General features: G+C 43.1%; 1 protein-coding gene across 7 annotated transcripts in view; it reads left to right on the top strand.

Moving 5' to 3' along the window:
- Window positions 1-25533, top strand: part of LOC107267619 (neurogenic protein mastermind) — a 130543-nt gene that overhangs the window by 84234 nt on the left and 20776 nt on the right. For 4 of the 7 annotated variants that reach the window (XM_015739564.2, XM_015739559.2, XM_025084979.1 and 1 more), the window contains exon 2: window positions 7299-8813. In XM_015739564.2, coding sequence (XP_015595050.1) covers window positions 7299-8813 — 1515 coding nt within the window. The remainder of the gene's footprint in view (window positions 1-7298; window positions 8814-25533) is intronic. The other 3 variants (XM_015739565.2, XM_015739561.2, XM_025084980.1) reach the window with 1 other exon arrangement.

Here is a 25533-nt window from a genome sequence, read left to right as displayed (position 1 = left end):
CTTCCGGACAAAAGGAAGGTCATTTTCGTGATCAGTGGTGCCTCCCGAACACCGCCATACCCCGTTGGTCAGGTAATTTTGGGACACCCTGTATATACATGTATATGTACATACATGATATGTATACAATATCCACAGTGCTGTTACTGGTTATTTATCTTATACAATAACAAATAACACATATAAGCCTATATTCCGACATGCCCAAAAGGATAAGATCCTTGGATCTCGAACGTTACAAAAACCGGCCGCTTGGCATAATAAATACGCAATTACCGGAGTACTACGTTGCACAAGGCAGTTTCAACAGAGGTTTGACACGCGTCGACAATGGCAGCGAGGCTAATACGGGTGTAATCTCGCGGGGTAACGTAACAAACTTGAGGATTCGGTTGCGCACGTTGCCCCCTACCATTCACTTTTGCCAGTTATGCTATATACGTCACCATTGCTTCTCTTCTTGTCGTCGGTACCGTTTTGTCGTGCACGCACGTTATTGCACGTTACACGTATATGCAGTTCGACGCGCCAGGCGAAAAACAAAGGCAACCACAGTAGAGAGCCTCGGGTTGCCACAGGTCGCGTCAACGGGCGTCGTGACGATTCCGAAACTTGGTTTCAAGACGCACACGAGACGACCGGCGGGGACGTTTCATCTGCGATCGACACGCCTGACGAGATCGTAGGAGAGATTGTAGAAAATGTTAATAATTGAGGGATAATTAACGTTTGACCTTTGCCGAGTGTCACGGGGATTAAAGAGAGAGAGAGAGAGTGAGAGAGAGAGCGAGAGAGAGAGAGAGGGGTTAGTCGAGATTATGCATAACGAGAACTGTAGCTCCTTTTTGTTTCTCTTTGTTATCGGTAATAAATAATTAAAGCGGAAAAGGTGCACTTTCACGACTGCACTCTCGCCTTGGTTATCACGTGATCACAGTGTGTCTCAGCTGATTTGTTATTGTAATTATTCGTATTTGCATGTCAAGGGACGTCGGGTTCAAACATGGTGTGGCGTCGTACCTTACATCTTAATAGAGCGATACCTGCTGTGGGCTTAGGCTTGTATCGTCTACGTTGTTGGCAACGAAGTGAGCCAGAAGTAGGAGAGGAAGAATCATAGTGACTCGGTGTCGCTGGTGCATCCAAGTGCATCCGAGTGGCATCATTTGGTACGAGCGACCGAACGATGTAGAGTCTCTAACTCCTCCCGATGCACTCGAATTCGATGCACGACAACGCCATTTTACCACGGACTCGACTTACGACGACGCTCGCGCCATCTGCATTCTCGGTTTCACGCTGTTTATTATTCGCCACTCGCGCCGGGTCTCCGTAAGGTCGTTTCGGTTGACGTCTTATTTATTGTTTATATTAATATTTATTATTTATTTACACGGAAAATACCGTATTGTCAAATCGTCGAAGTTTCGTTTACGAGATTCTAGTTCGGGCGGTAAAATCTACGCTTGTGTATTACGTGGATTAAAAAGCAGTCGGGAGAAAACCGGCGGGAGCCTTAACGCGCATGCGCAGCATTCGACCAATCGGGAGTCTCGTATTAGCCAGCAGACGATGCTTCGAATTAGGTCGTAAAGCAGCAGTGGCATCGGTGTGTAATATTGCTGGGATAGCCGGACGCTCGTCCACCACGGATATAACCAGGAAGCAATCTTCGGCTAAGTAGACGCGGAAGGTAGACGGTACGTAGAGAGAATGAGAGAGAAAAGACCTAGTGGATGCACGACGGAAGAGAGTTTGTCGAAGTAGTCGACGGTGGCAGGACGAAACGAGATATCTTTAACCTAACCTAACCTCCTCGAGGAAGTGTAGCCTCTTGGATACTCTCGACGGGTAGATTGGCTGGCTCTACGGCAGTGAACACGGAGTCTACGGTGACGTAGCCCAGGGAATTTTCTAATGGAGTTGTATCAATAATAAAGGTGTAATAACTCTGGTACTTTGGCTTCGGGGCTAAGGGCCTCCGCCACGCCCTATTATACCTCCAGTCCTTTCTATCGCAATTACTACCGGTCGTTCACTTACGAGTTAGATGTCTCTCTCTTTCTCTCTCTCTCTCTCTCTCTCTCGCCCTCTCTCTCTCTATATATATATACACTGGAATACTTATATTCATTCTACATACTCTTACTATTCATGTCCTCCACAAGTCCACGTGCTGCAGGATAGCCCTCGGCACTTTTTCGCTCAACAAATTTGCCATTAGTTACTTTTACTCGGTACATTACGCATATATATATATATATAGTTTTGTTTTAAAATTCATAGACTATCACGTGTTTCCTTTACTGCATTAAAATCCCGTGTACATACATCTACAGATTCGCATATGTAGATATTACCTGTCGATATACATAGATTACTTCCAGCGACGAGGCTACTGACTATGCGCAGACTATTGTCTACAGTCTAGACTCGCTTGGCACATAACAGTACCGGACTGTCGCAATGCATTGTGAACAATGGTGACATTAGCCACTGGATTACGGCATCATGTGATGCCAAGGTGATCCGGAGACGGTGTGATAGAAGATGCAGCATCGAATGATCCAAGAATCGTACCTACTGGAATCTCATTAACCTCGGCTTTAGCTCAACTCTCTTGTCTAGACACGAGCACGATACCGATCTGATAGGATTCGTGCACTGTCAGTGCGAACATATATATATACATACTGAGGTTAGTTTCACATGTGCCTTATAGAGGCAGGACGTATGGACGATGGTTTATGCATACTTTTACTGTACTGACGAGTCTTATACGTTGTGTAATGATAAACGTATATTATTTTCCTATCTGCTACATGCGGTTAGGTGTGGATTGTGCAAATTTTCTTCTCGATCAGTACTTATATGCAGTCTTGTAAATGTCATATAGGATTGATAATTATGATTGGCTATTTAATGATCGTGGTGTGGCAGAATTGGAAGTGGATTAATGGTGTTGTGATTTATTGATAAATTACTTAGAGAGATTTTTATTGTATGTATATATTTTATGTATTTATTGGTTAAATTGTATATTTTATATATATTCAATATATATAACTGGTTAGTGTATATACATATGTATATGACCTGATATATTTAGGTCGCGATAACAGTCTCCAATGTCTGAATATCCTAATGTCGGGCAATGTTAACGAAATGTAACGCTTAATAGACCAGTGCATTCGCCCACGTTAGACGTGTGTAGCCAAGGTTAGTGACATAGTGCTCATAGCTCTCTTGACTCTTGAGACATTTTCTTCTCTTTCTGTGACAGTCTGCACTGGCGTTCATTCTTGTTTTATTTTCTCTTTCTTTTCTCTCCATTTTCTCTCTATTATACGCATCTGTCTCTTTTCTGCTGCTTGCTTCTTTTTCTCTGGCTATTGGTGACACAGTGGCCGCGTATTATACGTATGGGTATATGCGTAGGTATTTCAGACTTTTACCAGACTTCAATCAGTTATGTAAAATTGGAACTGTATAATTACTGGATTTGTATTCATATCGAGATATCCTAGTCGAACGTCGCATGATAATCGTTGCTTGAGGATTCGCCGTATTTGAATTTCTAATCTGTTACCTGATGCAGTTATTTTTTATTTTCTTATGAAATTCTTTTCCGAGCGTCGGATTAGGGCGAATTTGACGGAAGGTGACGACTGTTTTCTTTTTTGTTTAACTTATCGATATTGGGTATATTAAAGGCACATGTACTTTGGATAGTTTAATATGCGACGCGGTGACGTATATTACGTTCGCTGTGGGGAATTCTCGGCGCTGACTGAATAGGACTTCCGGTTTCTTTTTCTCAGTGTTAAAGCGGGGCAGCGCCTTACAGCGAACTTCGTCATTTTGACTCCTGGTGAGAATATTATTTTTGGTACTGCTTTTCCGAGAAGGCCGCCTTCGCTTGTACTGGATGGATTGTTCGGGGAAACATTTGTGAGTCTTGTATCGTCTGAAAATGACGGTATTTTCGATCTACTCTCTATCTCTTTTTTAACCATGGGCTGACACTGCCGTTAGGGTGTTAGCTTCGGCTTAGACTGCAGCGTAACGGTAACCGTTCTTCGCTTCGGACGGACGACCGTTGAGGCGTGGCGGCAGCACCGTCGCGCTTTCGCACGTACTGGGAATTAGACGCTGGAGTTTGAATACATTTTCGAAGTTATCCTGGAGTTTTGTCGCGGAGAAGTAGATTACTTGGATTACGTGGGTTTACTTGGTAAGTCTGGGAAATTTTGAAAGTGTGGTACGACTGTCGGTACATTTAATACATATACACGGAACGGGTGGGTGGAATTTTTTTTGAGGTTAAAAGAAAGGGATCTAGTTTGAGGACATTATGTGGGCTGTCAGTTGTTATTTTTTTTACATTTGGAATTTTAATTTTCAATACTTAGGGTGGATAAATCACGCGGTTCTACGCCATTGACTGTATCCACGTGACGATAATAGGATTCTGGCCACTTGCCGTTTGCGAGATAATAATCGCAATGGGGCATCGCAATGGCGAGGCGAACGTTACTTCCGGTTGGAGAAGCAAAGTGCTCAACGAACTTTGGTAAACTCGAGGCAATGTATCTTACTGTGTAGTTTGTATCGCAATTCGGTATTGTATTTGGATTGTGTGTATAAATAATTTTGGGATAATAATATCTTTATCATTTTTTTATAATGATAACTTTGTGTCGTCGGAAAACTTTTAACTTAGATTTTAATGAGTGACGGTTCATTATTTATTTATTAAAATTACTCGTTTCCGTATTGACCTTAATACTGCTTGAGTAGACAGATTCTAGGAATGACTTTGATTTTCTCAAAATTCATCACGAATACACGAGCTACGAAATTCTAGGAAGTTTTTCAATCTCGAACTTATCGCGTATCGACAGTTACGTGGAATTGGAGGGTTTCATATACTTCCGGATGATTTTGAATTTTCCAAGTAGACCGGAAGTATCCTTTACCCGCGTATCTCCGACTACGTAATTCAAATGACTCGTCGACTTATGACAATGGGTTTCGAAAAAATGCATTACAGTATTTTCAAAATTTTTATTTTACTTTGCTTTTATTTTGAGTCGCTCGGATAATCATAATCAGCATACCTATTATCAAGCTCAACTTTTGCATTTGAATTAAAAATATTTCTCAATACTTCTCAACCATACGAAATTCAGCATCCAATGATCTTAAGAGGCAAAGTGCAATCTAGCGCGAAATGAAATAGAAATTTCCCGGAAGTAATGGCGGATGATGTCCTATAAGACCAAGACCCTATAAGGGGTGTCTAGATAGTAACCTTGGTATCCGGACAACGTGCTGGCTTGATTACATGAATTCCATAGGATCATTCTAGGAAAGTAGATGCCAAGGGTTGGTACCAGTAGTGCCGCATTGCCCACCCCAGTGTTATATGTATATATGTATAGTACGTCGCATCTCATCTTCGTCTTATCAGTTGATATCGAATTCCATGATACGTCCACCGCCATGATATATCAAGCTAGTCTCATCGCGAATCTAATATACCAGTGGTGGCATTCAGGTCATACAATCGATTGAGAGATAGAGACGAATGCGTGTAAATTTTAAATATAACGTAAAAAAGAAAGTGAAAAAAAAATATATTTTTTATATTTGAAAAATATATTTTCATCTTTTTTTCTTCGTTCTTCGAACTCTGATAATACCTCAAGCACTCTGTGTATATACTGTCTCATCCTGGAATGTCGAGACGGTAACCGGTTGGCTGAACTCTCGCGCCAGGGGTTGCTAGGGTTTTTGTCGTGGGAGCAAAGGGATTGGTAGCAAGTGGGGATGAGGGCAATATTGACGCGGCTCTGCTTCTCCTTGTCTCTTATATCTCTCTCTCTCTCTCTCTCTCTCTCTCATTCCTTGGACTCTCTTTCCACGCCATTCTCTCCTTCTTTTTCGGTTCTGCTTCTCCTTGTCTCTTATATCCTCTCGCGCCAGGGGTTGCTAGGGTTTTTGTCGTGGGAGCAAAGGGATTGGTAGCAAGTGGGGATGAGGGCAATATTGACGCGGCTCTGCTTCTCCTTGTCTCTTATATCTCTCTCTCTCTCTCTCTCTCTCTCTCATTCCTTGGACTCTCTTTCCACGCCATTCTCTCCTTCTTTTTCGGTAAACCGTTATCTGCCAAGGCACCGGGACACCCCTTTGACCCCTTTGGAATGCCACCTGCCCCGTGAAATTGCCTCGCCGAGTATAGCAGTCACTGAGCCCTTATTCTACTTGCGATAGAGTTAATTTATTATTATTATTATTGAAAATTTAATAGAATCTTACGTACACCGATATAAGGGTAGCTTTTTCTATTTTATTTATCACGTATCTTCATATCGCTGCGTATCGGCACCATAGTCTCGTTGGGCTACAGTGGCGTTACTTCTCCACAGTTCGGTCTGATGGAATATCGTATAACCAATGAAAAGGGGCGATGAAAATTATTTGACTGCGGTGACGGCGCAGTGGATGAGAATGGAAACCAGTGGAATAGGGGGTAGACAAGGGATGGTCGATTCGCTATTAAAGCATAATACGTATTATCGATTTTGAAAGGTTGATAGAGTGAGGTTATCCCGATTCGAATCGTGACAAATATATACTCATTTATCCCCCACGAGCTCGCTCGGTTGAAATCAGTAGCGTACAAATGAAGGGGAAGTTATTAGTGGCGTTCGATCGCGCTTTTGTATACGTATGCGATAGATTCTCTAGACTCGCTGTGTTGAATTGAAATTATGTTGGTTCTTTCTGCGGTGGCAGCACTGTCGTTCTTCCGCGTATACCGCGACACGACATAACCTCACGTGCTACCGGAGTCACTTAATTTAGCGGGTATTCGTTGGCTGAGGATTTATACGTCGCGGCCAAGATGTCATAGCGCATAAGAAATTCGTAAGGTATCGACGGTGGCGCCGCCGAGCGGAATTTTATGGAGAGCCGCGTTGAAAAAGTCACTCGATATTGACAGGCTTCGTGAGAAATTGCCAGGCTAATTAGAAAAAGTTACGGACGCCGACCTATTAAATATCTTGCGTTACCGGTTACGACCCTGAACGGATTACCAATAGGATGACGTCGCTGAGGATGACAATTAGTATCTAATTGGTAAATATTTTTTTTCTATTGCAGCGTATAGACCGAGAAGATGAAATCATTTGAATTCTTGTTTGTATACTTGTACGAGTGATTATACGCGCGCGCTTTGTTTTCTTTTTGATTGTTTAAACTGAACGGTCCGTGATTGGTTGTTGTTTCAGCAGCAGAAATTCCTGAAGAGGACGGCGGAGGAGTTGGAGCCTACCGGTGGCGGAAGTGGGGATGGTGGGTTTGGCGAACCCCCGGTGAAGCTTCAGTGTACTCAGGCGCAACATCAGCATCAGCAGCAAGCACCTGGTGGCGGTCCTCCACATCATGGACACGGTCAACATCAACCCGGTAACGGTGCCAACTCCTCGGGTCCTCCCCCAGGAGGTAACGAGGGTCTCACCAAGTTCTCCGTGGAGATCGTACAGCAGCTGGAGTTCACGACGTCGGCGGCGAACTCGCAGGCCCAGCAGATCTCGACGAACGTCACGGTGAAGGCCCTGACGAATGCCTCGGTGAAGAGCGACCTGGTGAATTCCTCCTCCCCGAAGTCAGGACCCGATGCAACAGCTTCGGCAGGGTCCCGTTCCCAAGCAGGACCCGGTGGCGGTGGTATCGGATGCGTGGACATCGGTAACCTGGTGGAGTGCAAACAGGAGCCTGATAACGACTTCGTCGACCTGGAACAGTGCGCGGCTGCATTGGAAAAGGATGCCGCGGCGAACGGCGCCGGTTTTCCGGGATTCTCGGACTTCATCGGCGACGACACCGGAGACGAGATCATTACCTCGGATGCCTTCAAGGATCTAATCTCCGAGATATCGGACTTCCATCCTGAGTTCATGAAGGACTTTGACTTTGAGGACAAGAGCGTGGATACTTTGGCTAACAATGCAGCTAATAACGTTACCAACAATGGACAGATTAAAATCGAGGATGATAAGGATGCTATTCATCAGCATAATAATAACAACAACGGTACCACGGTACAGTCCAACTCCAGTCCTGGTGCACTTGGTTCCTCGCAGTACTCGCCGGCGAGGCTGCCCTACTCCAGTTTGGATTTTAAGTCTGAGATGAGTCCCGCTGCTCAGACTCTGAAGCAGATGGCTGAGCAACATCAGCATAAGAGTCAACAGTTGGGTCTGGGAGGTTTCAATCCTGGTGCGGCGGCCTCTAGAGGGCCCACCGCTAGGTCGCCGTACGCGGAGTTTCCTCAGTTCGCTGGAACGCCCGATTACCTGGGTAGTCCTGGAAGTACGGGTCCACCAGGAAGTCAGAACCAGAGTGCGCCTAGTAATGCCGCATACCATAAGAACAATGGGAACCCAAATTTTCAGAGTCAACAGGCCGCGGACATGTTTGGCACTCAGAATCAATTCTCTGGTCTGGCGGATATGAAGAGGCCCCAGCCTGCCGGAGGTAAACCAAATATGTTGGGACCTACTGGCGGATACAAACAACAGTATTCACCCTATGGTAGTCCTGGCTCTATGCCCAATCATGGAAGTCCTGGATATCCATTGCCACCTAGAGGATCTCAGGGAGGCGGACCCAATCAAAGTGGCTCGCAAGGATCCTTTTCAAGTTCCACCCCGCCGAGGCCGCCTTCGGGACCAGGGACGTCCACGCTCCAGATCAATCAGGCGCAGCAACTTCACATCAGCAATCCAGGACATCAGATACAGGTGAGTTTTCAATTGAATTATTTTACTTTGTAGATTTTCAAAATGTCAAACTAGATCATTGCAAAGACGTTTGGCGGATATATATATATATATAAAAAAAAAAAAATTATCAATCGGACGTTCAACTGGGTCAGGAATTGTGATTAGGTCGGTAGTGAATTTGCAGCGAGGCAAAATGATATCTGTTGCGTCGCGACGCCGCGTCTATTTTTGTCGACGGCAGTGCTTTTGTAGGTGGTAGGGCGCGCGACGTCGAGAGGCTCGGGGTAAGGTTAGGGGGTGGAAGCCGCCGCGTCACGGGGGCGCCGCGACTTTACGCGCAACAAGTAGTTTACCCCCACTGTTCTTTATAAATTTTCCCTCTCGCCCGTCACCCCCCTGGCGCGCAGCCGGCGCCGCGACGCCACCGTCTGCTCAATTTAATCGCGTTCTACCCGCGTCAATACCTTCTCTACGAAATAGTTGCCGGTTAAGAACCATTTTACTCTCGTGCACATACAGTCTCTGCACAAATTTTCTCATATCATACTTGTTACTTTTAAAAAGCAACTTGCGCAATTTAAAACCCCACGATGTTGACCGACAATTTCGAAATTAATTTTTCAAAATAAAAAAAAGAATCAATATTTAACGTCACCATTCAAAATTATCTACGGACCCGAAACTTTGCTTCCTAACATTCAAAAATCGAAGATTCGAATTATACAAAATGTTTTTTTGTAATTTAAAAAAATTCCTCCACTACCTGTCTTGCTTTTACTGTGTGAACGTTACCATCCGAGGATCGAAAAAATTGAAAATTTGCCCTTACAAAATACCTGCCTAGGGTTCTTCATCCATTGTGGTTTGGTACCACTGATTTTATCTGTCCCGCAGTTCGGACGCTTTCGAAAATGTTTTCTACCTCCATTCGGACATGTCTGCCCCTCGTAAATCACGTTCACGCACATTTGCATCTCAATGCATCTGGCAAGTGAGACTGGGACCCTGGGTGCCGTCTCGTAGGTTATGGACCAGGATTCTCTTTCAGCTTTATTTTTTTCTTCTCTATCTTTTCCCTCCCCACGCAGGACTTATGTTATTCGAAGACGGCGCGTTCCGCCACCACGACCTAACCACGTTAAACCGTGTCAGAAAGATGTCGACTCGTTGATACGGAACGCACGAGTTTACATGATCTAAAATTCAAAAAGAGAATCTTCGCCCTGACCGCCACATCATTCCGATGCGCACTAAACTCACTCGGCAGTGCGTATACGTGTGCACCTTAAGCTTTCTACATTATACAATCTAGGTGTACAATCTCGGTGACTATCTGAAAAGGAAGTCAAAATTTCCCTAAACCAGTTTGACTCTGTCCACTTTGATATTTAACCCGGTCTATGCGCTTTTTAACGATTACGTAGCATATACAGAGTATAACGGGTGTGAACGATAAAATATATATTTTCACACACTCTCTCGCTCGTATGTAAACATTACCCAAGATTTTTTTTTTTTTTTGTAAAACCGCTTAAACCCGCTAAATCACGTTACTTATCTGAAAAGGAAGTCCTTTACGGCCATTGATTAACATTATCGACCACAGGGTATTCACGGCGGGACGCTAGCGTCGCGACGCTCTTTAAACAATATACGAATGAACGTCGGAGTCGTATTGTCGCTACGCCTTCGATGCAAATGTCCCGATTACAACACGATGCTCGGCGTACCGACGCATAGACAGATGAATATATATATATATATATATAGACAGAATGGATAAGCGCGTGCATTATGGGTGAGGGCCCCCTCGGGGGGAGGGGGGGGGGAGACGGTGGACTCTTTGTGTTTACGATTTTATGTAAATTTTGTCTTCCCACTATCGTTGCGATTGGCGCCCTCCTTGCGTCTACGTTGCCCACCGGAAGTTGAGAGCGCATGCGCACCTACGGTTCAAGGGTTACCCAGTTTCGATTGGTATCGTTTAACACGGACTTTCACGGGACATTCGTGGGGAGTTTCTTTTTAGGATGCTCCGAGTAAATATTAGCGATCGTATAATTTTTTTTTGGTTAAGTTAACAGGGGTTCGCCGGGGCTGAAGGGGGCGAAGGAGGAGATATGTGGGACTTCAATTTGTGAAATTGGGCATTTAAAAAAATAATTTCTCGCGCAATTTGATGTTGATAGATTTTAAATATAGTAGGACGTACTTACGAGTAATTTGTTGCTTGAATTTTAAAGATGTGTTTAAAGATACTGGCTTATTGATTAATGACAATGACAGTCGTAATAATATAAATGGAATTGACTTTAATATACAAAATTGGATTTTCATTTTTATTAATACACCGCAAGTGGGTTATTTTAATTGATGACGTTCAATAAAAGAGCTTGCTTATCCGTGCAGAACAGCCAATAATGATGGAAAAATGTTGGTCCTGTTGAAACTTTGTATACGGAATAGATTTTTTGGAGATGGTATTTTTTTTTCAAAATGAAATAATATACCCAGTCTTCTTTTCACTGTCATGGGTTTCCGACCTCTTATCCAGAGATCAAGATCGTTCGGGTCCCAGATCGCTCGAGGAAAATAATAATGGTCGCGTATCGGTTGGTAACCCCGTTTCACCTATGTAAAGCAGCTACGTTGGGCTTAATTGACAAAATATTCAAATGCTTGCTGCACGACCAATGTATATGGAGAGAAATATCGGGATATTTAAATGATAATCGGGATCGGTCACTACGATGAACCTTTTCTGCGTGCCTCGTTCAAAATCCTCGTAGCAGCCGTAGATTTCGTCGCGATAAATTGACAAGTTTACGTCATTCTTTACGCTCGCGCGTCAATGCAGCCGTAACCTAACCTACACCTAACCTATACCGTGCTCTTGACTTCCTTATCGATCCACGACGTAATCTCGTGCAGTAGGCACGTTGTTGCCTGACGTTTCCCTATTCGTTTGTTTTGTTGGTCAACTGAAAAAAAATTTCTCAAAATCCACATTGGATGTTATTTTATTTTCATTTTTACTTCACATTTCACATTCCATGACTTACCATAACGCGGTGCAAATTTTATTTTTTATTTTTTTTATCTCACGTCTAATGTCACTTTGACAGGTGGTGTCAGCATTGATTTTTAAAAAATGCATTTTTTTATATCTATATATGCGCATATCTTGCTCGAATTTTAATTTGCTCCCATATTGCGTAATGAACTTTTATGTGTCCTTCTATCGCGATTTAATGTATTATTAAGTTATGCGTGTAGCGAGCGATGTCACTGATAACAGTAAATCCTTGAGCCTTGACTGATAGCGGCTATTTTGAATTTTTCGTCACGCTTTACGTAACGATTTACTTTCGTCGGATGCGCTATGGAAATTTTTCAAATTCCATTTGACACGTAAACAATGTACACGAAAAATCATCTCGTTGCCATCAACATCGATGTATCATGAAATTTAATGAAATCTTAATTATCAGGGTGGAATGTATCATTGGAGCTTGTCTATATTAATTATTAACATTGATTCGACCATTCCGTAATGTGTTATCACTAGTCACTCTGCAAAGCGTACAACAATGCGTCCGCACTGAGAGTCACCTGCAATCCGTGTTACACGTTGCTATATATATTATTTGTATATACGTATGTACTTGCCATTGTGTACGCACCCGTCGGCATTATATAACATGTAAGGCACATTCCACAATGCCCTCGTGCATACCACACTGAAATCGATAGCCATGTTCCCTATGTTTGTAGGCTACATCGCGTTGGCAGGACCTTCCGTACAGTCATTGACAAAATTGTCAGTTGTTATCCAACAGTAGTCGTTCATTTATTGATATTAACGACGGGCCGTTAATTTAGGATTGCATCACACCACAATCAAATGGCATGTAAGGGATTCTATTTTCGTGTAGTGTCCTGTGAACTAACCTTTATTATGAAACCATTTTTTGGGGCTAGACATGCTGATGGTTTCTTTGAGTCATTTACATCATTTTTTAGTCGCTGATTTACGTGTGGCGCGGGGTTCTCGATGTCAATATAACTGCAGTGGGTAACGGCGAAATCTGTAGGTGCTGCTATCTCTACCAGATTGCTTCGTGAGAATTATATTTCTTTGAATCTTTGCGGCTTCTCACTGCGGAAGCCGAGCGCGATCTTGCGCTTATTTCTTTTCCGTCACGAATTCTACGGCGGTGGTTGTTGTCCGTTTTACAAATCGGTTGACTTGCTAATAATAACTCGACCGTGACACGACACGACGCCTGCCTGCGCCACCGTCGCCACCACCCAGGTGTTTCTCTAACTACGGACTTTTATTTGCTTTCGCCGCGCGATAAACCAGTCTGGCGACGTGTGTCTCTGTAGCGTTTTTATCTTCATGAAAACTGTACCAAGTGCAGTTCCAAGTGACTAAAGTCAATTACGTGACCAGATGCGACTTAAGGGAGAGCTTTCATGTGCGATTGTTTCTCATTGGAAGCGGTAGCTTCAGTACAATTGTAGCAAAGGTACGCACGATCGATAATGTAGAAAGGTGACACTCTTGACGCGAATGCTAGTCGATACATTGGATATTGGGCTTTAGATTTTACGCCGTGTATATATATATAGAATTGTGCATGCATATACTATACAAGTAACGATTACATATATATAGATCATCGAGACTGGGAATGGAAATATTTATATTTTTTTCTTCGAAAGGCAGAATATAGAATATCGCTTCGTGAAAACGTAATTGCGGGCTATTGGTCTTTTGGCGGTTTAGCAGCGTAATAGAAACCTCTTCAAGGAACCATCCGGGCTGCTTCTGGAACTCATAACTATATAATCCAGGCCAGATAAACAGCGCTCAAAAATAGTAAGGATGGCTGTAGCGAGTCTTGTGGAGTCACAGGCACTTTTTCTTCTGCCTTCTTGATTAATGCACTTTGAAAAATTTCAAGTCGATCAACCGTGTCATAAATTGTCTTACGCGATTACCCGGATAACGTATCCGACGTAATACAGTTTATCGTATTTCTACGTATCGACGGCGACTGTAGGGTTATTATATAGGTTTTTATTTTTCTATGGTTCGCTTTGGACGATTTTCATGGTGACTTTATTTATTTCTGAATAACCATAACAAAAAAAGAAATAGCTGACTCTCGGAGACTTTGTTGAAACGTTACGTAGCTATTTTTAAATCATTATTCGCCTTTCATATGCGACATTGAGAATGCGTCCGCGACAGAATGTCAATACGACGCGTAAGATACGCAGCGTTTCGACCGAACACAGCCGCACTGGGATTGGTAGCCAACGATATTCTCGCATTCGTTGAATGTCGTCATACTTCTCGTCACGGTCCTTACAATATTATGTTCCGTACACACTGGTCGAATAACGTCTCGGCTTTCATCGTCCAGTGAAAACAAGAACTGGTTGGCCGTCGCAGTATTTTGAATCGTAGCGTCCGTTGAAAACGCGCCGTACTGTATATCTCTGTATACACAAAACACTTCGCGTCGTGTAAATCATACGTCTTCCTTCTGAGTTCAAACGTATCGCTTTAATGCAAACTGCTCTTCGAGTTATATGACACTGTTGCCATCACACTGTAGCCATTATTGTGAATCGCCTTGAGGTATGTACATTAAAAAAAAAAAAAAAAAAAAAAAAAAAAAAAAAAAAAAAAAAAAAACAGGCACATACAAATTCGTCGAAATAGTCAAAGGCCAGTTTACAATAAAGAATTGAAGAAAAAAAATACTAGGCAATATCCTTAAGCCGCACTCTATACCATAATCCAATTACGTCGCGTTAAAGGGCTCTTGTGGGGTCGGTATAAAAATTTGAAAAAAAAAATAACTAAAGCTTCGCGCACATCTCTCGATCTATGCAAGTTAAGCCTAATATCCACTCCTGGCTTCGTTTATACGTATTTGACTGTACGGAGAAGCTACCCGTCGCAGCGACTAGGCGGTTGCGCAACTAGCGACAATAAAATACGTTCGCGCGAGCCTCGGCACGCGCTCCGAGGTTGCCTGAGCGATAGTCGCTTCCGCTCCAATTACGAGGAGAGGATTTCGTTCGAAGCCCATCTCCTGTGACGCCGCGTTGAAAAGACTGCCCATCGGGGATTTGGTAGCGTTGGCATTTTTAAATTCAACGTTCATCGTTACTCTGGGGGTTCTGGGACCCCGCCCTTCGTGGACATTCTTCATATTTTCTTTTTTCCTGGGGCTCCTTTCTCGGTACCGCCGACACTCGGAACCGCCAATGGCCGATGACTCGGAACCTCCGGTAGGTTCGAAAAGACGCCGTTACGTATGCCTATGTATATCCGTATCTCTACGGGTATGTGCGCTATGCGTCACGTTTGACTTCCATAGAAGAACGCATTGTGCAATATTGTGCGTACGTGTCCCGTGGCTTGGATGAAATGGGAGAACGACGGCTGCCGCGTAGCGTGGGATGTCAAATGGCGGGAAACTTATTACGTGAGAAATATATTTAAAAAAGAAGAAACGTAAAAGAACGAAATCGAGATTAATTATGGAAACTTGACATCGTGTTACGCGTATACCCTTATGCGTATATATATATTTATTCTCGAAGATTATAACTAGGTGTAACCGACATTCGAGATACTCCCAATGATAGCATCACCGTGACTCTTTTTAATGGTACCATCGAGTAGGTAGATGACGTAAGCGTATACGTAGTCTAGGTAGACAAGTTAATACGTATCGACTATATAGTCTCCAGTAATTCATTGATTATTATTTTGTTTAGCTTTATTTTTTTACTAAATAATTTTTAAAATAGTTTTGATAGAATTTTCTGGCAACATATGTATACATATATTGTGACGTGATTTTTCGATCCACGGTCCCAAGGCGACTCCGATTACCGATACAGATAACGTTCTCGATTTCTGGTTCCCTTCGGGTCGCCATCCTGCTCAGAAGCTACGCTCTCGGGTTGATTCGTATAGTTATGTCAAGGCTCTCGTAAGATTTCGTCATTGTTTAGTTGAGGTCGAGGTGCTCGAATCTGCCGTGGGGAGACAGTCTCGACGTACCGAGATGCCCGGCAGAGGAGAGTACCCGGCGGAGACGTCTCCACGGACCGGCAGAAGCCCGGGTGAGATACCGGCGCCCCGCTGGAGATGGGCAAAGGGCTGTAGAGCGGGCGGAGGTAGTTCTGATACGGTTAAGGGCAGGAGAGGAACCTCCTGCCCAAGTTGAGGATGTGGTGCCCAGCTGTCGCCCGATGCCCTGGGGAAGCGGCCGTGGAGGATCTCCAGAAGTTACGTACCGATTCGTTAAGGAACGCTCGAGATTTGGTTTAAAGGGACGACTCGAGGGAAATGGAAGAGTTATCGGCTATAAGGATCTCAACCAATAAGAATTGTTAGTTCTCGAATTTGGTTATTGTCAAAGCAGTCCGTCTCGGGGCACCGACCGAGGTGTCACGAACTGGCTCGAGCTCTCGTGCTATCTGTTGATAGTTTTTCTAGCCGTGTTTCGATACAGTATAGCAAGTTCTCGTTCGTGTAGTTCTGGCGTTGCTCTCGCGAAATTCTATGAATTTCCTGTGGGTGTTCCGGAGGTGTAGTGCTGTGCCCTAGTGCAGTGATCACCTGAGTGTCCCCCTGGATGCAGTTCTCGGCCTTCACCGATTAGCTGCACCAACTCCGGTGAGGATTCCCAATTTATTAATTGGTGAAGGGATTTCGATTTGACAATTCAGATTCGTTCTGTTACGTTCTCGATCCCTTGTTCTCTGTCTCTCGCACTATATGTCTGATTCTTACTCCAAACCTCTGTACATCAACGTAGCAGCCTGAGCGGCCGCGTATTTCCGTAACCGTCCGCCTCTCGTTCGTGCATCCAGTTGCGTTTGCTGATTTTACGCGATCCCAAAAATCGACAGGATCCGTTAAGTTATTACCGTTTTGGTGGAGTTGGGCCTGTCCTACCCCAATTCCTCTACATTTAATTATATATTGCAGAGCGATCAAAGTCTTGTTTATGGTAATATATCGTTGAAAAGCGTTTCGAATTTTTGAGTTGTTGAGGGGTTCCATCAGAAAAATAAATACAATTCTTTATTATTGGTTGAAAGTTTGAGTGATAATCTTTAAATGCTTTAATAAAAAGAAACACTGCCACCGATTCATGTTCCTTACAATCGGATATTATCACTAATTTTTTGTAAGTGCACTTTTCAACAATATGTTACCATAAGCAAGACTTTGATCGCTCTGCAATGTGTAATTAAATGTAATCAGTATTGTAATTACAGTAAATGACCATTTCTTGATTTGACAGTGCTAATCTGAAACCTTTTAACATTTCCCTGAGTATCATTCGTCTGAGCTAGGTGAAAAACCCAAGAAAGGATAGTGGGATAACTCGAAAATGTCGAAGCACGCTCGAATCTGCGCTTCGCCCGCGCCGCCCGCGCGCGAAACGTGAGCGCGGTCACATATTATGAATTTTATTTCAAAAATATTCAACGGTCCACTTTCAAATTTTCAGACAATGCTCTCTGTACTATAATAACAAATTACAGAAAAAATTATTCAATTTGAAGATGCCCTTTTTGAAGTAATACAAATTGTTTAAGAAATTGTTGCATAACAATTATTAAACGACTGAATTTTCGGCTGTTAAAACGTGGACTTTAAAGTGAACCCTATTGCGTATTTTGCCATGCAGTGCTTTGCTTTTAGTCGAAAAGTGGACGATGCACGATACGTTTGAAGAACAACCGGTTTTTTAGAGTCGATAAATTAAAAAATCGATATTTCCAAAATTCTATATATCATATTGAAATAAAAAAAAAATACGTAAACTAATTAGTACTCTGTACTGTACTAACTAGTAACTCGTATTAAAAATAAGTAAACTAACTTGCGTACTACTAATCGGTAACTCAACATTCAAGTTCCTCGGGATGCTGCGTAAACTGATCTCTAGTTACTCTGTACCTAATGTAATATTGATACAAGTTCTTAGGATGCTGTTTCGTATAGCCTTGTTTACGATAACAGTGGGTACTCCGTAACGCTGCTGGATGCAACAAGGAACGTCGGATGCGATATGAGGTCTCTTAAAAAATGTCTCTTATATAAATATACAGAGACGATGAATAATTATTTTGGTAAGATTTGTATTTTTTTTACTTTACTATGTCACTCGTCTCACTTATTGCATTGTAACGGCACAGAGCGTGAAATGGGACATGATTCTCCGTCGTGTCACCATTGCCTATTAAAGAGGTAAAGGGTGGATTAAATCCTTATAAAGCCACCCCCCATCTCCGTTCGACCAACTTTGCTACCCAGTACTACTTGACAGTCTTTGAAATATCTGGCTTCTATACTAACAGTTCTTTCCGGCGAAAAGTGCATATTACCTGTTTGCATTTGTATACAGTAGAGTTTACCTGTACCTAGTATACATATATGAGTTATATGTGGTGTGGTAAGCAACGGTATTCATCCACTTTGTCACACGTGAAACTACTCCCTTTCATACGTGTGAACGCACTTGTTATTCGACATTAAAAATAATTTACATAAATTTTGTATTTTCATAATTACTTCAATTTTTCAAAAAAACTGTCATCGCCATCCACTGCATGAATTTTATTGCGTGTATTCATACGAGTAACGATATTTGTGTGTATATATATATATACTTAATGGATCTACAGTCTCTGTGCACAGTCGCGGTCCAACCTCGTAAAGAGTAAAAGCACGTAGTGGAAAAGCGAGTGAAAAGGGATTTTTTTTTTAAAGTGGGGATGACAAAAAACCCTAGAAAATGGGAGAAAAAAGGAGAAATAGAGAATTCGGTGGGGGTCGACTGCCTGCCGGGGATCGGTCTTCGGGTTTTGCTCGGCAAAACCCGAGTCGCGACCGAGATCGATCCGCAGCACTGCTCATCACTTATTTACGCCTTCATTACTGTAAACAATGCATCTCCCTTTTCGTCCGGCTTTCTCTCGTTCTCCATCTTTCATCCCCCCCTGGCATCTCTGTGCACACCTATACCTAACCTAACGTGTACGTAAAACGGGGATACACTCATGGCTCACCAGCCCTTAGCATCTCTTCCTCGAACACACACCCACCCCCCTCCCCCCACTATACCACCTTCGTTCCTTCATTCTACTCTTTTACCCAACCAACCCTTACTTTCTAACCTTTTACGGTCTCTCCTACTTTCCTCCCCTCTCGCAGTTCCATTTTCCAGATGTATCTCAAACATCCCTCGTAACGAACGTGCCCCGTAAGCATACCCGCGTAGAATATCTTTCCTGGACGGAAAGTCCTTAGAATTTTTTTCGGCCGATGCTGTATGATAAACGGGCGGGTGGGCTTAGGGTGTCTGTGGAAAAATTTGCGGTAGATTTTCAAAATTTTACATACGTTGCGTGAACCGGATTTTAGGCTTTTGTGAGATTTTTGAAAAGTATAGGGAAATTTTTTTGAGAGGATGTGAATTTATTAGGATATTATTATTTAGTACGTTTGCGTTGCGTTAATTCTTTTTTTTTTCCTTTTTTTTTCTTACCCTGCTTTAATTTCTCTTATTGGATTTTTGCCCGCGCACTTTATCCTCGTACGATGTTTTCGGTATGTTGGTAACAGTGGCTGTCGCGATGTTTTTAAAAGAGACTGGACGATGCAACGTGGCGCATCAAGGTAACATTATTTTCAATTAAAACGCTGACATCGCTGCATTGCAGCATGTCGGTGGATTATGTGTAATACATCTGAGACACATACGTGCCGCCATGTTTGTTCGAACGAGATTTCGCGTAGAGTCAGTTCATCTGTATATGATTTGCGTTGACTCCTTTTTTTGTTTTTTATCTTTCCGTTGCTTCTTTACGATTACGAACTTTCGGAGGACAATTATCTCGATATACCTTGTGACGGGTCCACGTGTAATTTCTGGCTTGTCATCAGATTAGAAGCTGAACCGATAAAGTGACCGGAAGCGATCGCCCCATATTAAAAGTTCTCTTGAAAATCATAATTTCGCCTAGTTCGATTAAACGTTTCAAACTTTACGACAGTTAATTTGCGACTGTGAACCAGCCTTATTGTCTTACGCGAAACTCACGTCCGAATCGCTCGGGAAAATCATATGTCCACGTGGTTTCATAAAATTTCCGAAGGACCAAGTGGGAAAAAAGGGGCGCGTATGAACTTTACAGAGGTCACAGGTCGTTCTAATAGAACGAAACGAAGTAGTCCTGCAATATCACGGATTGCGAATCTGGCTTAAGTTCGTTCGGCGTTCTCGTTTAAGCGTGGCGTCGCTGCGAAATCACTGAACGTTAGGTTAGATTTGACCGACGAGCCTCTTTCTTCGCGTTGAATTCGCACGCCCTTTATTCTTTTTCTTTTTTTTTAGTTTTTACCCACGCTTCCCAACGGCATCGACTTGTTGACTGATTAGAAAAGCAATTTCGTTCGAAATTCATTCGCGTGCATCGGAAAACGCAGTCTATTCTTTTCGATTCTCATTGTTCGAATCCTTTTTTTTTATTTTCGTCAAGCAACTTTTTTTTTCGAAAACACTGACACAGACTAACTATTCGTAAAGTTCTGTATTTTACAAAATGCGTAATTTTTTTTTTTACATTCTGACGTTCTCTCGCAGTACGGCAGCCATCTTGGAATTAGTAGTTCCTCCGTTTCCCGCTTACAGCGACACTACCGTCGAAGCGCACGCCTTATCCTATATACCTTATTAACTGACGGTAATATCAACAGCATCTTCCGTTCGTTCACTATTCACGTATGTATATATATTATGAGCGAGATGATAACGGTATCAAATATTTATTAGTGTAGGTGCTCTAAATTTTCTCATATCATGGTCCAGATCGGTGCTTTCATTCTCGCGTTTAACGAAAGTAACGAAGACCTGTGGACGTGACTTTACATTTATTTCAGTATTTTTTTTTTCAAAGCAGCTATGTTTCGTAGGCGGTTAAATGCTATAAGACATTGCGGGTTCGTTGACTTTTCCATTTTTACGCTAAATATGTATTATATCTCGGCTCAACGGTCTTTGGCTCGACGCTTCTTCGTAACATATGCATATACTTGTTAATTCACGATATATATCTATATACGTTATATACGTACGCGGGAAAATTCTGAATGGCTTGACGTTACCAACCCGCGAAATATCGGATTCTATTTCCGCTGGGGCCATGTGCCTGGCCGTCTCCGACGCGCAGTACGTTTACGTTCTGGATGTAAAGTCGCGCTCGTGACCTTTGCCCTGGCCGTGCTCTCCATTAGAACCATGTACGTAACCCGTGAGTAACAGTAGCGTGGAATCTCTTGGTTAACTTTTCAATGATAAGCAAAAGTAAAATTTATTAATCTTGTAGTGCGATACGGTCCTTTCTTTATATCCATACTAGGATTTCATACGAGACACGACCTTCCGGAGTGAATAGCACTGTAGTGTGTTTATGTCTGTACGGCTTTTATCTATAGCACTGTAAGCAGTTCATGGGTTCTCCCATTACTTTCTCAAATACATCATACCAAATATGAATGTGGTTATATGACGTCATAAGTGAAGGCGATGTGTGGTGAAACCTTTTTAGAGTTTCCCTCTAGATATATATATATGCACATGTAGGTTAGGTATATTGAAACGGATACTACATAGGACTGTAATTATTGTCAGGGAATCAGTTTCAGATTCAGGGGACTCAGTTGCGTTACGATCCATAGAGAGAAGACCCCTCATATTGAACGATGGCTTTAACAGTCGCGACAGCGACTTAAATTTTTTTTATTTTTTAGAATTCAAGACGTGTTACACGCTAATATAGACCACGTGACATTTGAATTGAAAATAGCGACTCTGGAATTTTTGTAAAATAACCTTATAATTTGATGCAATTATTTTGAATATATGTTTTCTTTTACTGCGACACTGCAGATATTTACGTATCTGCCTTAGTTATCTATTTGCGTATCTGCCGAGATGTTTACCTAACTTTGTCGCTACCGTCCATTCACGTAGCGCTGAGATACGCGCTGAGAATTTTCAGCAATTTAATTAACATTTCTTACGATCTATTTATTCGGGACATTTGCGCCGCCGGTGGCGCCACGGGAGATTATGCGGATCGGAACGAAAACCGAGTCCGCGGAATGTTTTTTGGCCGCGGGATGACATTCGCGCGTCACTTACAAGCGTGAACATTCTTAATCTACGTCTAGACGATTTTTCAATTCGCTACACGTTGTTTTTGGTACAGTCTGCAGCATTCGACGATCGACAACGTTCGTTCATTCGAAAATCTTTCGTGCGTCAATGATAATTACCGAGACGAATCATGAAGAAAAGCAATATAATTTTTTTGAAATCGATGAGAGTGCGATATCAAGTTATAAGACAATTTTTGGAAATTCTATTTCGGCACGTTCGACCTGGTAACGGTCTTCCATACCTATAGGTGTAATATATATATATATATAAGCAGTAACCGTTAACAGGTATCCGAAAAGCAGAGCCCCCAACCCTGTGCAACCCCTAACGCGAAGATGGCCTGCTTCCACGGTTGTACCATAAACCACCACCCCCCATGACTTGGCAACCCGAGCACGTAGTATAATTCTTTACTCTCCTCCTTTTCCGTTATCCTCTCGTACCTGTTTCTTCCCACCCTTATTCCTCTACACTCTGGGTTCTATCTCCCTGGCGCCATTCTCACCCTCAGCGAATAAGACGGCCCTGCACCTCAGCGGGTCTCCTCAATATAACCCAGCAGCAAGCCCCTCTTATATTAAAGCTTCATCCCCTTCTCCGAGTAGCCAAGGCACAACGTTAAACTGCCGGACTATACTTTTTCCCACATAGGAACCCACCTAATTCACCTTCTCGCTCTTCTCCTTACTATTGAACGTTTTACCCTCTTCGTCTTATCAATTGGGAAGGGTAGCTAACGCTGTCCTCTCGACCATAAGACCCATGGTGGTTCTTGCTCTTACGAGAGGACCCCGATGGGAGTGCGCATGCGCGAATCCTTGAGAGAAACATTTATCTTGGATTTAGGCCGTAATTCTTTATTACGTTATCGACCTATTTCAATATCGTACCTCTTTTCATCCCCTATCCATGTGATAAGCTCATCGAAACGCATCGCGCTAAAGTTCACTATGTATAAGCTACCCTTATAGGGAAGTTGCTGTATATACCTGATGTCATACGGAGACATAGACGGTTGGTGCTTGAGGAAATTGTGGAATTGGAGCTGAAAGGAGTATTTTCCGAATGGACTGATATCGTGCTGATTACGATATCTTTGTGTTCTCTTATCAAAATGGACACTAGTACGTGTTTTAATTGTCAATTTTTTAAAAAATTATTTTGCTTCTTTCGTTTCAGGTGAGCTTACATTGCTACCGTGTGCTTTTTCGAATTCACTGAGCTTCTTATGTACTGTCACGGGCTGTATCGGTGAGTCTTATCACGATATTCTTATCATTGCCATGCGATCGAACAATTAGGGACGATACCTTGCTCCTTATCAGTGACGAGCCTTGTGGGTGCCGATGGAGTAAACAGATTTGAAAAAAAAGAATTACGTGAGTTAGGTTACGTGGCCCAGATACCAGAATCAGACGAGCACTGTAGCTAAGTAATGTAGCAACATAATGCAAGGCAAGCAATTTGACTAGTAAGGCCGGGTCCATAGGGATGTTCGAGTTCTTCGGATACGAAATGGGCTTGCTGCGGCTCCGTGTTCCTGGTTACGGTTACGGGTCTGTGGATGAGACTTGAGGGGTTGGGTTCGGGACTGTTACGAAAGCAGGTAAGAGTGCGCGTGGCAGGCAGAGTGGGTGGGAACGTTGGAAGCCCCGAGGACGTCCAGCGTCTCGACGCTTCGCTTGATGCAAGGTGACGGCGATACGCCGGGAATTTACTGGACTGCCTAGTGGTTTGAAGACGAATAATAAAAAAAAAATTTTGATTGGGATTTTTTATTTATTCACGGTAATAATAGGTTTTTTTTTGGGCAAAGGAAATTGGTATTAACCCGCCAGAAATCAGAGTTACGTGTCTCAAGAAAACAAGGCTTGTATCAGAAGGTGCGATTGCGGCCGAAGGTATTGACTTTTCTGGGGTGGTCTCCATTCTCGCGGGTAGCGTGATGATGAGATCTCTTGGGGGTGCGGACTCTGCCTACCTACCCTACCCTACTACTACCTCCAGGCGCCGCCATGGGTAGCGCCGAGTCAGTGTTGGAGTCCGACGTGTATAGATACGCTGTAGGTTTTAGGGTAGTTGCTGGAAGCGACTTTGTGAGGGTTCCTGAGGTATAGGAACGACCTGAAGGCTTTGCCAAGCCCCAGATCCTCCAGGACTCTCTGCTATGTTCATTCTGTTACACACGCTCTCGCGTGTTTCCTTTACCATTCCGAGGACCGAGGACGTTGACGAAATTCACGCCGGGAGACACTCGTCCAGTTTCGTCTCTTTCTTTGCTTCCTCTTACTGTCCCACTCGCCTCCCCTCTCCCGCCTATTCTCCCTCTCTCTCTTTTGGACCCACCTTTCTCTTCTTCTCTCCTCATCGTCCTAATCTCCCCGTCTCTCTCTCTCTCTCGGCTACTTCCATCCCCCCCAAATACTGAGGTCTCTAACGGGTGTCTCAAAAATTAGCTCTCTCTCTCTCTCTCTCTCTCTCTCTCTCTCTCACTCTCTCACTCTCTTGTTCCCCTAGCCTTCTCGCTGACACAAATCCTCGCAAAAACGATCTACGCCAACGGCCAGACTTCAGATTGATCTCCCCTACTAATTTCCTAGGGTCCCTAGAACTAATACATCCTCTCCGCGTATTTAACGGCAGACGATTTGTTATCTAGGGCAATATTAACCAGCCCCTATACATATATTTAACTCAGAAATATCCAGCCGCTGCGCGATGCTTAGATCCAGTGAAAATTCCCTAGTTACTCTCGCGCTTGAAACGACCATTCACGAGAACCTTGGCGAAAGATAGCGTCTAGGGAATTTTTTTATGCGTCGGCAAAAATTCCCTGGAATTTTTTTTTTTCGAATAATTAACGCCGAAACTCCAGATCCATGATCGAGCACCCTATACCATTTATACGGCTTCCGGATTCTATTCCTACGTTTTTCACGACTACCCCTATTCACTCGCGATCCTTATGCGCGTAGAACAACCCTTTATCCCCTAGAGGTGATTGCCGTACTTTTCCAGCATGCCTGGGGGCTAAGGAATGTTACGGTTCTTATAGAAAGTGGCTAAGCGTCGGTGCTAATGATATTCTGTTACAAAAGTCAAGCCAGGGTAACGAGAGCAGACGTTGTTCCTATAGAGGACGTTGTCGTCGTTCCTGTATAGACGTATTCATATATATATATATACACACACGCCTTATTCCCTATAGACAGTATTCGCGTATCCAGTAACCATCTAGGAACCTTTTTGACGACGGTCGACGCTCACCACTGTAAAGTCATAGGATGTGATCAATGCCGCAATGCTAATTAATTTACATTCCCGTACCCAAGTTTCGCAGCAGACACGCCTACGAGTCAGTCACGACCGTGCGCGGCCACGATCGTTATGGCCCATCCGTTACGATTCGCAGGATTATTTTCTACGGCTTATTTTTTCTGCAAGAATATTTTAGTTTTATCATG

Source organism: Cephus cinctus, unplaced genomic scaffold (genome assembly GCF_000341935.2).
Source record: "Cephus cinctus unplaced genomic scaffold, Ccin1 Ccin1_scaffold0422, whole genome shotgun sequence".
Lineage (NCBI taxonomy): Eukaryota > Metazoa > Arthropoda > Insecta > Hymenoptera > Cephidae > Cephus > Cephus cinctus.
The sequence above is the reverse complement of the archived record's forward strand: the minus strand, read 5'-3'. Positions and strand labels throughout refer to the sequence as shown.